General features: G+C 37.1%; 1 protein-coding gene across 3 annotated transcripts in view; it reads right to left on the reverse strand.

Moving 5' to 3' along the window:
- Nucleotides 1–3,824: 3,824 nt before the first annotated feature.
- The window catches only part of LOC127450687 (kin of IRRE-like protein 1), a 42,494-nt gene continuing 27,832 nt past the window's right edge, over nt 3,825–18,486 (reverse strand). For 2 of the 3 annotated variants that reach the window (XM_051715006.1, XM_051715171.1), the window contains exons 6-15: nt 17,578–17,683; nt 17,205–17,353; nt 16,840–16,967; nt 16,071–16,197; nt 15,457–15,557; nt 13,800–14,016; nt 12,895–13,002; nt 12,396–12,523; nt 11,457–11,570; nt 3,825–7,749 (exon numbers count right to left, since the gene is read on the reverse strand). In XM_051715006.1, coding sequence (XP_051570966.1) covers nt 7,132–7,749; nt 11,457–11,570; nt 12,396–12,523; nt 12,895–13,002; nt 13,800–14,016; nt 15,457–15,557; nt 16,071–16,197; nt 16,840–16,967; nt 17,205–17,353; nt 17,578–17,683 — 1,796 coding nt within the window. In that variant the 3' untranslated portion in view covers nt 3,825–7,131. The remainder of the gene's footprint in view (nt 7,750–11,456; nt 11,571–12,395; nt 12,524–12,894; nt 13,003–13,799; nt 14,017–15,456; nt 15,558–16,070; nt 16,198–16,839; nt 16,968–17,204; nt 17,354–17,577; nt 17,684–18,486) is intronic. The other variant, XM_051715092.1, reaches the window with a different exon arrangement.

An 18,486-nucleotide genomic window follows, 5' to 3' on the forward strand; every position in this document is an offset into this window, starting at 1 on the left:
GACCACTTTGAGAGCCTCCCATAAAGTCGAATCAGTCATATCGCCTCTAACATTTAGGGTAAGGTAATCCGTTATATAAGCAGAACATTTCTCTTTAAAGGTTCCTTCATTTAACAGTGTTGGGTTAAAACAGCATGCATACAGAGGTAATTCTATTTCAAAATCCACTGATATAGAAACTGGGCAATGGTCAGAAATTAAAATATTATGATATTTCAAAGATAAAATCTTAGAAGTCAAATTGAAATCAGTCAGAAAGTAGTCAATTCTTGGATATGAGTTATGCACCTTTGAAAAAAGGAGTATTCTTTGTCAGTGGGGTGGTGAAATCTCAAGTTATTAAGTATATTCAATGAGTGAATAAGTTTATTAAGAACAGTTACTTAGAAGATTTTGGGGGGCTAGACAAAAGCCTATCCATGAAAGGATCAAGAATACAATTAAAATCTCCCCCTATGATGAGATGAGTGGTGGCTATGTCAGGTATGATGTTAAAAACAGACCGAAAAAATGTGGGTCATCAAAGTTGGGAGCATACAGGTTCAGGAATGTAACGTGCTTTTCCAAGATAGTACCAGTCACAATCAGATACCGTCCATTGGTATCTCTTTTAGTAGACAAATGCTAAAATGGAATGTTTTTGCGTATTAATATAGACACTCCTCTGGATTTTGTTGAGAAAGTGGAGTGATACATTTGGCCTACCCACTTGCATATGAGTCTATGAGCATTAGAATGTTTAATGTGAGTTAACTGTAATACAAAACAGTCACCTGCAGCACCATACTCACTCTCAGAGGCCGAGCACAAACTTCAGTATAAAAAGAAATACTTTCAACTGCCGAGCAGTTCTTAAATTCTGTGCAAAACAGTATAAAAGTAGACTGGACAGATAGCCCAGGTCTATACCACAAACCAAGTCTGAGTATTCATAGTTCGCACAATCCACCCAGCTTTAGAAGTGGGAAATTCACTCTTACCAAGATGTACCCAACTGCACTTCACTGTACCCCATGTTGGGAGGTTGGCAATGTAAGACTCAGCCTCCTGCGGACACGAGAATATTTTCTTTGTCTTCCCATGAGTGAAGGCGAGCCGCGCGGGGTACAGGAGGCCATATTTTATTCCTATAGCTCATAACTTCTCCCTTGTACCATCAAACTGCTTGCATTGGTTGGAAATCTCAGCTGGAAAATCCTGGAAGATGCTAACATGATTTCTGTCATAGGAGAGAGGGCTCTGGTTGCAGGCAAGACATAGAATTTCCGTTTTTACACCAACATGGTGAATCCTGGCGATCATAATGCATGGTCTGTTGCTCCCAGGGGGTCCGACACGGTGTGCATGATCAACTTTTACCCCGCGAGGGAAGTTGGTTTCCCCAGCAGCGAAGACAATAGATCGGATACAAATTGTGTGGGGTTACCTTTCTCTATGTTTTCAGGCAGGCCTGCTATCTGTATTCTGTCTTCGAGATCTGGCCTCTAAATCCGTTATCTTGGTCTTTAGTGACATATTGTCCTGTGTTAAGGTAGAACAGATCTGTTTGAGATGAGAAACGCGCCGCTCATAGTCAGTGCTTGCCTCTTCCAGGTCAGCAATACGGGATGCGTTAGCAACTAGTGCGGCCTGCACTCCTGCCAAGGAAGCCTCCAGATCGTTGGATCGCACATTCATGGAGGCAACCATTTTCCTGATAGCCATGAGGATTGCTTTAGGTGAGACCTCATCTTCATCATACGAAAGTTGGACAGTTTCAGTGTTCCTGGTCTCAGAAGTCAAACTAGCTTGACTGCTAGCATTAAACTCTGTTGGGGTTGTGCACAGTGGAGACTCTTCCATGTCTCCAGCAGCTAGAAGTGAAACCTTTTTATCAGCCTTCTTAGAATTAATCATTGTCCAAACTTTAGCGGTTGTTTTCAGATCAAGTTTTGCAAAAGTGCCAAAGTTTTTATCTATTTTTATCTATTTATGACAGTGAGAATGATGGAGCTGACACAAAATATGTCCTACTCCATGTGCTGCTATCTAGCACCCCATGAATATGGTTTAAGCTGAGTTTCTTGCTTGTTTTTTATGTGTCAAAATGGTCTTGTGGGTTTCTTTTTCTTGGATCTTCAATGGTCATGAAAATTCTATAACATGATTTCTAGAATTGTCTATACTGTTGACCTATCAGATCTCTGTACTCAGAAGAGATGATGTCAGTTCATTTGCATAAGCCTATAACTACTGTTTCTGTAATCTAAATTAGTTCAATGTTAGATCCTCAACTCATTTTCTCTTTCTGTCTTTTGCCTTTGGAAATGTGGAGAACTTTGTTTTCAGTAAACACTCTCTCTGTTGATTGAAACTTTAACACTGACTTCTGGTCATCGTTGTTCATACTGGTCTCTTTACTGGGTATAAATGTATTTCCTTACAGTTAACAGCAAATGGAAGTATAAGGTGTCATCAATATATTATTAGTTTGTTAGTGGCTTAAGGAGATCCATCAGGACTGGTGTAGTTTGGTGCTACTTGTAAGGTTAATTTAAAAAATAATAATTTAAAAAAGGTTTAGTGCTGTTTAGTGCTGCTAAATGTGGAGATTGATAGTAAAAAAGGATTTAGATATTGAAGGTGTCTTTTGTAATGTATTAAGAATCTTTTGTTAATGAATTCTGTAGTAATTTTTAATGCACGCATGCTCTGTTGTAAAACATTACTAGTTGTATCAATAAGAACTCCAATAGTGCCCCTAAATACCGCTAAGCACAACTTAGTAATATTCTAAATGTTTGTCCAACTAAATACTAGTTTGTACTTTTTTGTAATTTAAATTTAAAGGGATAGTTCACCCAAAAATGAAAATTCTCTCATCATTTACTCACCCTTATGCCATTCCAGATGTGTATGACTTTCTTTCTTCTGCTGAACACAAAGATTTTTAAAAGAATATCTCAACTCTGTTGGTCCATACAATGCAAGTGAATGGTGACCAGAATTTTGAAAGTCCAAAAAGAACTTAAGGCAGCATAAAAGTAATCCATATGACTCCCATGGTTAAATCCATATCTTCTTAAGTGATATGATAGGTGTGGGTGAGAAACAGACCAATATTTAAGTTCTTTTTACAGAAAATCTACATTCTGGTGTGGAAGTGACTTTCACTTTCACATTCAGCTACCTCAAAGGTGGAGACTGATAGTAAAAAAGGATTTAGATATTGATCTGTTTCTCACCCACAACTATTATGTTGCTAAAGAAGATATAGATTTAACCACTGCAGTCATATGGATTACTTTTATACTATCTTTTTTGCACCTACTGAGTTCTGGTCACCTTTAATTTGCACTGAACTTACAGAGCTGAGATATTCTTTTAAAAGTCTTCATTTGTGTTCTGCAGAATTAAGAAAGTCATACACATCTGGGATGGCATGAGGGTGAGTAAATGAAAAGAGAATTTTAATTTTTGAGTGAACTATTCTTTTAATGATGTATATTGAAGATATAAAGTGTTATGTAGTGTACACTTGCAAATAATGTGTCTTATATAATGTGTTGTGTCTCATTGTCTTAACTGCTCTCCTGATTCCCTTTAAAAAGGAGAACTATATTAGCTGTGGGGCAATACTACAGTATTCATAAAAACAAGTTGCGTTCCTATAAGCAACAATACTCTTATATTCATCTTGGTGTTGACACTAGTTTGGAATTAAACTGACTAATGTGGGTACCCAAAAGGGAATCTTCTTAATGAAACAAAGAGTGATAAACTGAAGTAAAAATGATCAATGTGTTATTATCCACAAACCACACACTCAGTCCTTCACTGATTCTTAGAAAAACAGTGCTTTTATTTCTGATATACTGTGAAAAAATAATTACGTAACATTTTTAAAAAATATTGGAAAAAATCAAAAAGGAAATTAAAAAAAAATCTATAACTTTTGTTGTACATCTGTCAAACTTTTTTCAGCTACCAAGAACAGTACAGTAAGGTCAACGTTTATTTTCTAAGACACAATTATACAGGTTACACTCCTACCAGCAGAAGAAAAGTATTGGAGCAGGAACATGAGAGAAGTAAATGAACGGATTACATAAAGGTTTTCATATACTCACTCGTTTGCACTCACACACACATTCACGCTTAGTCGCACACACAAAAGCACGTTTCTTCATGGAAACTCTACACACACTCTGGCCTTAAGCCGGTTTATAAAGTGAGGGAATATAAAAGTCATGTTTTCCTAAGGCCACTCTTTTTTAAATTATATTTACTTCTTCATTGTTCCTTCTTCTCGTCTTCATGGAGCTTCAAGTTCTTAGATGGGGGGATGCAAATACCGTCCAGTGGGTTGAGCCACATCTCCCACAAGATTCTCCCCAGGCCATCACACAAGTAATAAACCATCAGTATCAAGGCTAAGTGATGGGCAGCTTGGGCAGGTATCAAGATGTTTTATCAAGATCCTCCTGAATGCTCATGGCATCATATTGGATCCCAGCCAAGATACACTAAACTCATCATCCTTGTCTTATGAGTCGCAAAGTACCATCGCCATGGTGTTTGTCATCCTTCTTGAGATTAAAAACATAACAATACTGCATTTAAAGAGTGCATCACATTGGATGATGTAAAATAATACTTGAAGTCAGAATTACACATGGGAAAGTATTTACAGGGCTTGTTGTTTCGAAATGCGGACGAAGACGAAAACTAGTCATAGAGAGTACCTTTTTGTTCCGAGAACAACTACTGAAGGATTGCCTTCAATCCTCAAGTTCTTTCTCCTAATCATCACGTTGATGATAATCATTGCTTTGATAATGGCATCCTTCAAAATCTGTTGAAGACAGTTCATATCCAGAGACCATCTCTGGTCCCCATAAGGTAGTTTTTTCTTAATTGGCAGAAAATACTTCAAGTTAGGCGTCTATGTTTGGCACAAATATTAGGTGTGTGTTTGTGTGAATAAGTGAGTGAAAGAACCTCCAACCTATCAAGCATTTATAAACTTCATATCAAAGTCAAATGTACGCTAGCATTGGGGTACAAGACGTTAAAAATCACTCCCAACCTCCGACCTTAAATTGGTTCCAATTTGATCTTTGTAATCTTTAAGACGAAAGTGATAGCAGCCTGATCTTCGATCAGTAAGGGAAAGTTTGGATACCTAAGGCTGGATCATACGGTTTAAGACCTTCTCTGCTGTTCCCAACCCTCGAAAAACCCCTTGGTCACTCACGACCGAATAAATTCGCAAACAACAATAACAAACAAATCTGCATATTTTCTTGTTCGTTGAGGTGAATATCACCCAAATAAAGACTGATACTCTAACGTTGAACCTTTGGTCCAGAATCACTTGACAAAAAACATGACAAAAATAAATGTTTTTTTCTTTCGGTAATATTTGAAAAATGGAAAGAATGCTCTAGCCTAGAGTGCAAATGAGAGATTACAGATCGATTATGAGGGTAATCTAAGATAGAATACTGGAATGCAGTGCAAACAATGACCCCACTATAAAAGCACCATGGAAAAGAGTAGGGCATTCTTGTATATGTATACTGTATATTTTTATATAAATTTAACTGTTCTGAGCTATTTGTACGATATTGAAAAAAATGGCCATGTCATTGGCCATGTCTGAAAACTGTTGAATGGCATCCCTCAGCTATTCTCCTTTGTGGTGAAATATAAAGGGCAATGGGTTTTAATGCAAATGCTTAAAAGTGCTTTTTAGGGGATTTTCTCCCCAATTTGGCATGCCCAATTCCCAATGCACTCTAAGTCCTCGTGGTGGTGGTGGAGGACGAATCTCAGTTGCCTCAGCATCTGAGACTGTCAATCCACACATCTTATCACGTGGCTTGTTGAGCGCGTTACCGTGGAGACTTAGCGTGTGTGGAGGCTTCACGCTATTCTCCACGGCATCCACGCACAACTCACCACACGCCCCACCGAGAGCGAGAACCACATTACAGTGACCATAAGGAGGTTAATCCAATGTGACTCTACCCATCCTAGAAACCGGGCCAATTGGTTGCTTAGGAAGCCTGACTGGAGTCACTCAGCACACCCTGGATTCGAACTTGCGACTCCAGGCAAAAGTGTTTTTTTAAATTGGGTTGGATTCACCACACTATGCAAACATAACGGTTATGCTAATAGTTTATCGTAATTTGAGTTAGCATTTTTAGTTACACTAAAAGGCTAGTAACCTGTTTAACGAGGTAGCTCAGCAAACTGGATAGCAAGGTTGATTCTGATTTCCATGCAAAGCAAAAAATAATTTGGTCTCAAAACACTTTCAGTTGCTTTGGTAATCAGGAGTATTAGCTAGTAACATAGCTCAGGTGCTCTACATTTCCATTGTCAAATTTTATAAATGGGAAAAACTCAAATATGTTAGTATGTTTGGATCATTAGTTTCTAATACATTAGTATTAGTATCCAGGACATATTTCTCCCCGAAAACAAAAATAAAATAAAAAAACTGCTTGATTGTCATGAAAATAATGCCACAGTTCCCCCCAAAATTATTTAATGGTCCTAGAAATGCTTAATTTTTATTCAAAATGTAATTTATTTATCTTTTTCTTTCTTTTGATTTTGGTGGGAAATATGACCTGAACATGTTTATGTATGTTCACCTATAAGGAGAGGAGTTGAAAAAGCTATTCAAGAGAATTCATACATGTATCTCATATGAACATCTCTCTCAGAAACCATGTCAAACAGACTACTAACCTACAAAAGGCACCCTTCATTTCTCATGAATTACCTTTGTGATCATGCCTATTCAGAGCATTCACTATTTATTGAGCATTATAAAGATCTTAGATCTTTCATTGATACAAGTCTCTCTTGATTGTGACTTTCGCTGTCAGCTCCTGGAGCTGGGGATTAAACACAAAGACAGAGAGAGAGAATTTGCTCATCTCCTGCCTTGCATCCCATTCTCATTTCTTGCTCTCTGTTTAATCTGAGCTTTTCATTTTTCATTCAGCCTTCTTTTTTTATTATCTCTGGTTCATTCATTACTTCCATTCTGTGTATATGTGTGAGTGTGACTGTGAGTATGTGTATTTATATGGCCAACAATGGCACAACATACGAAAGCACGGTGCTTCTCTGTTACACGTGCGTTTGCATCCTCTGTGTGTGTCGGTGGGAATAATCGGAATGCTGAGAGGTGTAGGAGAACCGTGTGGAACTTCCGTATTTACCGAGTCCAGTCTCTGGGGTTCCGGCACCGCCTCCTGCACTGACACTCGGTCCAACCCCATACATCTCATACGCTGGCCCACTTTCTAATGGGGCAAGGCTAGGCGGAGCATACCCAATCCGAAATGATGGATAGTGGGACGGGTAGCCGTAATTTTCATATCCTAGCTGAGGGGTAGAGTCCAAGAGGCTGCAGTCAGCGGGGAAGTCGCTAGTCTGTGGACCAGAACTGGGTGGAGGCTGCTGGGACTGCCCAGCACGGGTGAAGGTGTTGAATTGGGCGTAGCTGTTGTGCGAGAGTCTAGAGGGAGGGCGAGGTTCATAGCAGCCCGCTCGTGACCCTGGAGCCAAGCTGCTCGGTGTTCCCGGGCCTGCAGTAGCTCCAGGTGGTCCTGAGCTACTGCTGACAGTCGCAGCGCCCCCTGGCTGGCTGGAAGTGCGATAGTCTGAGTAGTGCATGGATCGGGAGGCTGGACGGCCCTCATCATGTGTGGAAGCTCTCACGTTGTAGTAGCCATTTGTTGGGTCCTGCAAGAACAATAGAGATCTCAGGCAGTGTTCACATGCACCTCTTATATATTTGTACATAATTTCCAGGAACTCATCCTTAACCTCGTGAGACCTGCATCCACATGCGTGGACATTACGTTTTGGCTTCACTGTAGGCTATGCTTAATTTATTTATTTTTTAAACCAACTGATCTCAGTTCAGGAGACTCTAGGCTGTCATTAAAGGGTTAAACTTTCAGCGTACCGAGTCATGTGACAAAACAACATGGTGCCAATCTCAGCCGAGTTTGTCTTTCAGAGAAACAGCTACAAAACTATATCTGGTAAGAAACCAGCTTAAGTTTTCACATTAAAACCTGTTTGAGTCAAAAGCGTAAAGTCTTTAGTTTCATCCAATATAAAATTGCATCAATTTATCACGAAATGGCATGCTGTTAAACACATGTCCACGAATGTGGACAATAGGACTAACTTTCCATAATAATCATACATTCACTGTGCATTATCACATTGAGAATCAATGGATGCATCCAAAAGCTGGAGAAAGTTGCTCTATTCAGAGTTAAGATGAAAACAAGGTGCATTTCAAAACTGAGACCAGTCAAGACGGAGAGCACACTGGAGGTTAAGTAATTCACTAATTAGGGAGCAAGGGAGCATCCTATTGCTTTGCTATGCAACCTAGTGCACTCACTTCTGTTCAAAAGTTCAGTTTCATGCTGCAGATAAAATCTGGACCAACATGTTTGGCAGACATGGGACAATGATAATCAGTACATAGATTTAGAATTTCATAATGCAAAATTTTATTTAAAAATGGTTGGCAATGATTTGATGATGCTGGCCATTACTTTTAATCAGAATTATTTATTCAGCTTTATAGAAAATCAGATGTAATGACTATAACGTCTCAAAAACATGAATAACCATCACTCCTGGACACATAATAAATGATTTGATGAAAAAAAAAAAAAAAAAAAAATATATATATATATATATATATATATATATATATATATATATATATATATATATATTGAATTGATATAGAAAATGACTTCCTATAGCTTAAAATTACTTAGTCCCACTGTCCACATATGTGGACATCAATTTTTAGGAAATCTATTTGCTTTAGAATGTTTTTTATTTTTATTTATTTATTTATTTTGCTTGTTTATTAGGTGCTACTAGTTACAAATCAAAAAGGGAAATGGAAAATGATTTTGATATCTCAAAGTATTTTACTTTGGGCACATCAACCTTTAAAGGTGGTACCTGCCATATAGCAGTGGGTAAATGCTATATGAGTGAATCTCACACACAAAAAAATAAGATTATGAGAAATATTTCACCCCAAAGTCAAAAGAAAAAATAAAGAATTCTATTTTGCATTAAGACAATAATGCCTATTTTAGTTCCATAAAGGAATCTTTATATTGTGATTATTTTCATGAAATTAGGCACCCACCCCAATTTTTTAATTGTACTGGGAAAAATGTCATTCTCATCACTGTAATACAGTAATGAAAGTCATCCTTTCCATGCACAAAGTTTGTTATTATTAAAATAAGCACAAAATTCAAAACAACTACCAAGATGTGTACTTGCAATTGTACTTCGCAATTTAAACACTATATATACAGTATATATATATATATATATATATATATATATATATATATATATAATATATATATCAGGTGCATCTCAATAAATTAGAATGTCGTGGAAAAGTTCATTTATTTCAGTAATTCAACTCAAATTGTGAAACTCGTATATTAAATAAATTCAATGCACACAGACTGAAGTAGTTTAAGTCTTTGGTTCTTTTAATTGTGATGATTTTGGCTCACATTTAACAAAAACCCACCAATTCACTATCTCAAAAAATTAGAATACATCATAAGACCAATAAAAAAAACATTTTTAGTGAATTGTTGGCCTTCTGGAAAGTATGTTCATTTACTGTATATGTACTCAATACTTGGTAGGGGCTCCTTTTACTTTAATTACTGCCTCAGTTCGGCGTGGCATGGAGGTGATCAGTTTGTGGCACTGCTGAGGTGGTATGGAAGCCCAGGTTTCTTTGACAGTGGCCTTCAGCTCATCTGCATTTTTTGGTCTCTTGTTTCTCATTTTCCTCTTGACAATACCCCATAGATTCTCTATGGGGTTCAGGTCTGGTGAGTTTGCTGGCCAGTCAAGCACACCAACACCATGGTCATTTAACCAACTTTTGGTGCTTTTGGCAGTGTGGGCAGGTGCCAAATCCTGCTGGAAAATGAAATCAGCATCTTTAAAAATCTGGTCAGCAGAAGGAAGCATGAAGTGCTCCAAAATTTCTTGGTAAATGGGTGCAGTGACTTTGGTTTTCAAAAAACACAATGGACCAACACCAGCAGATGACATTGCACCCCAGATCATCACAGACTGTGGAAACTTAACACTGGACTTCAAGCAACTTGGGCTATGAGCTTCTGCACCCTTCCTCCAGACTCTAGGACCTTGGTTTCCAAATGAAATACAAAACTTGCTCTCATCTGAAAAGAGGACTTTGGACCACTGGGCAACAGTCCAGTTCTTCTTCTCCTTAGCCCAGGTAAGACGCCTTTGACGTTGTCTGCGGTTCAGGAGTGGCTTAACAAGAGGAATACGACAACTGTAGCCAAATTCCTTGACATGTCTGTGTGTGGTGGCTCTTGATGCCTTGACCCCAGCCTCAGTCCATTCCTTCTGAAGTTCACCCAAATTCTTGAATCGATTTTGCTTGACAATCCTCATAAGGCTGCGGTTCTCTCGGTTGGTTGTGCATCTTTTTCTTCCACACTTTTTCCTTCCACTCAACTTTCTGTTAACATGCTTGGATACAGCACTCTGTGAACAGCCAGCTTCTTTGGCAATGAATGTTTGTGGCTTACCCTCCTTGTGAAGGGTGTCAATGATTGTCTTCTGGACAACTGTCAGATCAGCAGTCTTCCCCATGATTGTGTAGCCTAGTGAACCAAACTGAGAGACCATTTTGAAGGCTCAGGAAACCTTTGTAGGTGTTTTGAGTTGATTAGCTGATTGGCATGTCACCATATTCTAATTTTTTGAGATAGTGAATTGGTGGGTTTTTGTTAAATGTGAGCCAAAATCATCACAATTAAAAGAACCAAAGACTTAAACTACTTCAGTCTGTGTGCATTGAATTTATTTAATACACGAGTTTCACAATTTGAGTTGAATTACTGAAATAAATGAACTTTTCCACGACATTCTAATTTATTGAGATGCACCTGTATATATATATATATATATATATATATATATATATATATATATACAGTATATATATTTAGTATAGTATATTATTTAAATAGTACAGTAAAATGTATTAAATTGTGCACTGATTTAAATTTATAAAATGTAATTGCATTTTTGCATTGTATTGGGCTACCTGACAGTTGTTGCTTATTGTCATAAAAATGATGTCACAATGCAAACAATTAGAATTTTTCAATAAAATATTTTTAAAAAATTTTTTATGCTGCTTTTGATTTTGGGGTAAAATATAATATCGACATCTCGTGGGATTCACCCGTTTACTTTATGCTTACAACAAAAACAATCTTAATAAAATGTAATTTACAGATAAAAAAAAAAAAGCAAAGACATCATGTTTTTATAAGCCTTTTTCTTTTTACATCCCTTCTCTTTATGTGTGTGTGTGTGTGTCTCTTCACCTTGAGCTCATAGTCCTGGCGTGTGTCCAGTGTGTCACTGTGCAGCTCCTGTTTGAGGTCAATGTCATCTTTAAAAGGCTGGGAGGAGGGAGAGAGGGTCACAGAAGGCAAAAACTAAACCATAAATGACAAGAAAGCAACCAAGAGGGGGAAAGAGATGCAACGCAAGAGGGGAGGAAAACCAACAGGAGATAAGAAAAGGGAAAGATGAGAAGGATATAAAGGAGGAGAGGGAGGTTGAGAGAGAAACAGGATTAAATTCAGCTTTTGAAATTTTGAAATATAAAGAAGTAAATTTAAGGAACTGAAGAATGGTTAGTGCATTTAATTGCATTAAATGTTACATGGCAGTGTCTTGGCTGTATGTTAAATTATTAGGGGAACTTTAGCGATTTGATATGTTATACTAGAATGAAATTAATATGTTATACAAATGTCAATGAAATAACGTGGAATAATTTTAGGGGCAAATTATGCTTACAGATCAAATCTTGTGGTCACAACTCATAATTAAACCAAGTGTATATTTTGATTCATCGATTTATCAGTTAGTCCATCAAATGTGTCACGGCATAATCACCATCAGCAATAGACATGACTTAATACTCATCACATTTCATGAATTAGGAGAATTGGTCTCAATATTACTTTAGTGCAAAATGGCCCTTCCTACATTTTACAAAATCGTCCAGCTCTTTTCCAAGTCAACAAAATTTTATGGTATGGTTGACAAATTGTTTAAAGGTTGCGAAATGTACAGAACCATTTATGACCTAACTCAACTTAACTGTAATACTAAATAATTCAAAGAAATACTGTCTGTCTGTTTGTTTGTACAGTATTATCTTTATTTTAAATAATTAATGTCTTATTTTTTCTATCTCAAAGTCCCTCTACATCCTGCAGTTAACTCTGCCATGTGTTGTCAGAGGTACTCACAGAATACATGGCTTTAACCATGCGTGTTGCCGTGGAGACACTGCCCGAGTCTTCCTCCAGGCTGTGGGTCTCTTTGTTTATGGTCTCGACCTTGATATCTGGCTTGCCGAGCGTCACCCCTCGACGACCTGGAAAGTTAACATCCCAATAAACACATGATTCATTGCAGCAATGGACATGCTTTTTTGACATTTTAGTCATTGTTATTGATGTTTTTAAATATGGCTGATTGCCCTTGGGCTTTGTAATTATTTAAGGCCACTTTAGCTGCTGCATTGTCAAAGACAAACTTTGAATGTTGCTGTTTGAAAGAGAGATTTATTATTAAAGATTACTGGCACAATGCTAGGATTTGTTGCTGCCTTACTAACCACAGATCCCACTAGTTGCTTGATAGATAAATTAGGAGTAATAAGTCATTTATATAATGATGTAGTAATTATGATTAATAAAAATGTGATAAAAGTGGATAAAAACTCAATGTAATTTGATGACTTACTTCCTTTGCGTTGCTTGTACAAGAAGAGCACTAATGCCAGTAAACAGAGGAGAAGAAGAACTGAACAGCCAACAATGCCACCAGCAATGATCCCGACCGGCACTGTTTCTAAAGCAGAGAAAAGGCATAGAAAAAGGTAAAGGTTTGGGTAATAAATAAAATGATATGGGGCTTAGAGTAGTAAAGGGTATTGAAACTGATATGAGATGCCTGTTTCACAACCACAAATATGAAGGTACATATAATAAGCACCAACCCATTACTATATGAAAATCATAGTACATTTTTAAGTCCTTTTTTACTATAAGTTATCATCATTGCCCAGTAGGTGGTGATATATATACAAAGAATGTGAATCACCAAAAACAAAAGAAGATTGATGTGAAAGTGATATTGGAGATTGATAGAAAAAAAAGGACTTAAATATTGATCTGTTTCTCACCCACACCTAGCATATCACTTCTGAAGACATGGATTTAACCACTGGAGTCTTATGGATTACTTTTATGCTGTCTTTATGTGCTTTTGGAGCTTATTATTATTATTTTTTTTTACTTGCATTGTATGAATCTACAGTGCTGAGAAATTCTTCTAAAAATCTTCATTTGAGTTCAGTTCAGCAGAAGAAAGAATGTCAAACACGTCTGGGATGGCATAAGGGTGAATCAATGATGACAGTATTTGAATTTTGGGGTGAACTATCCCTTTAATTGTAATTTTTTTTTATGTACATTTTTTTTTTTTTCTTTCTCAAAACATTTTCAGTGGACCCCATTGCAACCTTTTGCAATTATTGGACCCTTGCGGCCCTCTGGGGGTCCCTGTACACCAGTTTGAAAACCCTCTGACATTGTGGACTCTCTGGTTGTATTGACCTCTGTATATATTTAAGTATGTATCTACACCTGTCTCTTCCAGTGTGATAATCATGGTCCCAGGTCCAAATGAATTCCACGCAGTGCAGTTGTATGTGGACTGGAAGTCTGACTCCATGACGTTGTTGATGGTGAGGGTGGACAACACTGCTCCACCCTGTGAGGTCATCTTGCTCTGTTCTACTGTGTACCGTTCTGACAGAATTCCCTTCTCCTTTTCCCATACATTTTCCTTCCATGCCCACACCTGGGAAACACAAATACACACAGTGAGAGAACAATCACATGTACAAAATGTTTCAATCTCCAACCTGTGTCCTAAAAGACTGAATCCTGCTAAACCTGCAGGACAAAATAACATGTAGCCTTCAAAAAAAATACCTTTTTGTATATATAATGTGTGTGTGTGTGTGTGTGTGTGTATATATATATATATATATATATATATATATATATATATATATATATATATATATATAATGTGTGTGTGTGTGTGTGTGTATATATATATATATATATATATATATTTTATAATGTGTGTGTGTGTATGTGTGTATGTGTATTTTATTTGCAGTCTTGGACATATATAAATATATAATAATGTTTTCAAAGTGCTAAAGCATCTATTCATTTTGCAGACAGTAAAATACTGCAAATATGCATGGAAAAATATACACATTTTATTTTGAATTTTTTTATTGGGATCCTGATTAGCTTCCACAAGGTCGCTAGACATATATGTATAAATAAATAAATATATAGGGAAAATAGGTAACAAGCAAAGTAATACAACTGAGAAACGAATGGCCAACTGTTCTTTTTTCAGTTTCTAAAATTAAAAGACCTGCAAGAAGCAGGTGGACCAAAAATAATACAGCACAGCACAACATAATCTGTATATTTCAAAATGGACATAGTTCACACCAGCAATGGGATAAAAGGTTTCTCCATGCAGAAACATGGGGCAGGGAAATGGTGAGAAAGCACAAGTTCCCTCTTGAAACTCACTAAAATGCATTGTATTATTCATGTTGAGCTGTGAGAATATTTAAAAATGCATACCTCCACATGTTCACGGTAAGATTCCATTTACCTCACAAACCACGACATTTGAAAAGGCTACAGCATTAAAAGGAATGACTGCTATGTTCCCATATTTCATATTTCATAAATCTCTTCCTGGAGATGCATTGGGGCCTTAGCTGCAAGTCATTCTAAATTAGAATCACTCATACTGGTTTGAAAGCTAACTATACTGCGCTACAGAACCAAATACAGTAGAGAACAGAGAGTTGGCTTGGTTCAGGCTTAGTTTGAGTTATTCTTGAATTAAAAACTGGTTAAGGGGGGGGTTTCTCTGGCTTCTTAAAGGCACAGTACGACCAAAAAAATAAAAGAGTGATCTGGGTGGTCGCTAAGGTGTTCTGGTGCACCAAGTCAAAACACCCCTACCCCAAGTCTCTATGATATTCTGGTCCCTCGATATGGCTCGAGACATTACGCCAATGTAGGTCTATGGGTTTATTTGCTTGTTTTATCATAAAATCTTAAGTCAGAGAGTTTATAAAAGTAATAGCGCACCTCTCAAGCCACATTGCGGTTTGTTCAAATGCAAAACCCTAAGTATGAGGAATAATAATAGTAAGTAAGCACCACTAATGAATATTACGATTAAAAGAAAACGTACAATCTTGTCTGGTGGAGGAGTGCTGGCAATGTAACACTTGACTTCCCCTCTCTCTCCTCGAACTGCATACTGGACCGGTTCACTGGAAATTATAGGTGGACCTGCTCAAAGAGAAAGTCCAAAATAACATGAATTAACAGCTGATTTATTATCAAGGTAACTACTGATATACTCCTGACATCAACCATTGCTTGACTGATCTTGTAATTAGTTATTATTGCAAACTAAGTAAATTAAATTCATTACCAAAAGCTAACTATTCTTATATAGACAGGGTTTTCAACCAGATAAGATTAGATACAGCATATAGATATATCCAACTGTCTTAAAAATGATTACATTTCTAGCTATTTCCATAAGTTAACATTAATTAATGATCTGATAAGCATTATAAGATATAATGTTTTTATTACAGTGTCATCAAGAGAATTTAGCTTTTTTAATTTCAGGGGTCCTTTATTTGACTGAGAGTCTGGGCATGGGGTCCCTGTGTCTATACATTAAAACCCCTTGTTATAAAGCAGTACAAGCTACTTTGGTTTTTTAAAACAGCACAGTAATACATTCAGATATATCTAGAAAAATAACAGAGCATGTGGAATTGCTGTACTGACCGTTGACAGTGAGTGTGACCTCTGTTTCACCCACTCCGATCCTGGGTACGATGGCCTTACAAACATACTGACCAGCATCTGCCTGACTTACTGACTTCAAATAAAGCTGGTTATTATTACTCAATACCTGCGCATTAGAGAGACACAGATAAAGAGAATGAGATAAAGAGATGGAGGGGGGAAAATGAAAAATGCTGCAACACCTTTCCAACAAAGGTTCTATATATGCATTTTTATCTAGAGCCTCTCCCAGATTGAGCAATAATAATAATCATTTTTGTAACTAAAATAAGTAAGAATTATTGTACGGTCACTTAGTTATTTAAATTCCTATAACTTTTCTGCTTAACACATTCTATGTTTCTAAGGCCACAGGGAATCTGTGAAATTCATATCAGTTGGATCTAAATTCCCAAATTGAGATCAAAACTTATTGATGAAACATGATTTCTGGACAAAACTGTTCACACACAGGTTGAGTCTCTCAAAACAAAGACCAAATGGTTATCTCAAAACAAACAAAGGCATGTTGTACAGGACAAGGGATTGCAGCTTCAATATCAGAACACAGTTGGAAGATAAATATGGACATGAGGCAGAGACATGGAAAAAGGACACATATGGAGAACAATGAACGCTGGAGAGAGAAAAAAGTTTTATACCCCGAGAAATAGAGAGTGAAGAAAAGATTGAAAATGTGACAGAAAGGTGGTTTCAGTAAACGGATCTGAGGACAGAATGACAGAAACAAATCAAGGTAGGTGCTCACCATGCTTGAACCCTTTTTTGTCCAGGTCAGTGTGAGAGGAGGATTCCCTGCCCACTTGCAGTTTAAAGTGACGTCTGAGTCTTCATCTACCGTTACTGGTTTAGGCTCCACTACCAGGATAGGACCAACTGTGTTTTGCAAGACAGAGATTAAAACCAAATGGGTCAAGTTCTTCATAATGTGCATTAAAAATGAGTATGAGGAAGACTGTATCGCAAAAAAAGAACTGCAAATTCAAATACTGATTCTTGCTTAAAAGAAAGATGTCTGCTTTTTGTTCACTAAACAGACAGATTGAGTGATAGATAGATAGATAGACAGACAGACAGATAGACAGACAGACAGATAGATAGACAAATACTTACAGTGGACATCAACGAGTATACTGACATTTGTGCTGCCCACAGCATTGAACACTTGGCAAGACACAGGCTCGGTGAAGAAAGAGTGATCCGCCTTGGTGACGAACACTCTCTCTCTCGCCCCCTGTATGACCACACCTCCCTTTGCCCACCTAACAAAGGCAAAATGAAAAATCAGTATTTTGTACAAAAAATACATACAGTAGAGAAACACCCATGAAACATATACAGTACAACAAGGAATTCAAGAATAAAACCGCTCTGCTGAAAAAAAAAAACTAAAGATATATGAAAGGACATTCTCCCTGATAAAAATAAGACATTCATTTTTCATATCATACAATGTGAAATGAGATGTATTTAATAAGAGACATACTTGTAACCCATAATAGGTGGGTTGGCAGTAGCTTGGCAGGTGAAGGTAACTCTTTCTCCTTCCAATACAGAGCGAGGCTCAATGGATAACGTCACCACTGGTGGGTCTGCAGGGAGCATTCAGATTACATAATACAGTCATAGTCATTCATTAGAAAACAGACATGCTGAAGGAATGATGGTAAGGAGAGCTGAATTGACAAGAGTAGTGGAAGCCAACATGATGTAGACTAATTTAGAAATATAGCACAAAAAAAAACAAAAAAAAAAAAAATTGTAGCTGAATGTATCTAAAAAAATTTATTTTTTCAATCTGGCTACTGGGTGTTTATACATGTGTTGACAAGAGAGAAAGGGCTCCTACGGTTGAGGATTAGATGCTCCTAAAAGACTTCTTACTCATCCCATCTAAACATCCTTTTCCATTGTTGTCTTTGGCCTGCTCACTGGGGTGTTTAAGCCACTATTGTTTGTTAAGCTGTAATGGAACAATTTGTTTTGTCTTGTGTGTAGAGAAGATGGCCAATGCACACACCCCCAACTGGCAAAATTGTGCAGTAGGAGGTCCTCCTCTCCTTTATATTTCTATCTACACCTCTATAACTCATGATTTAGGTACTTAAAGTCAACATGAAATTCTTTTAACCCATTTTACTTCCATAAACTGGTGTACTTCTGAGTAAAATAGCATATTCAAGGAGAAATTTGAAGTGATTTAACAATCTGGAATTAATCTGATTGTTAATTCAGCCATAACTGAGCAAGAGACGGAGCAAGTTATTACATTTCGATTAAACATTATGAAGACAAAAACTATAGGAATGTGCTTTAAGGGAGTTAAAAGGATCAGTTTTGATTTCATGTTGACTTTAACTTATTGTTGCAAAGGTTAAGTGTGACTTCCCTATTG

This window comes from Myxocyprinus asiaticus, chromosome 1, assembly GCF_019703515.2.
Source record: "Myxocyprinus asiaticus isolate MX2 ecotype Aquarium Trade chromosome 1, UBuf_Myxa_2, whole genome shotgun sequence".
NCBI lineage: Eukaryota > Metazoa > Chordata > Actinopteri > Cypriniformes > Catostomidae > Myxocyprinus > Myxocyprinus asiaticus.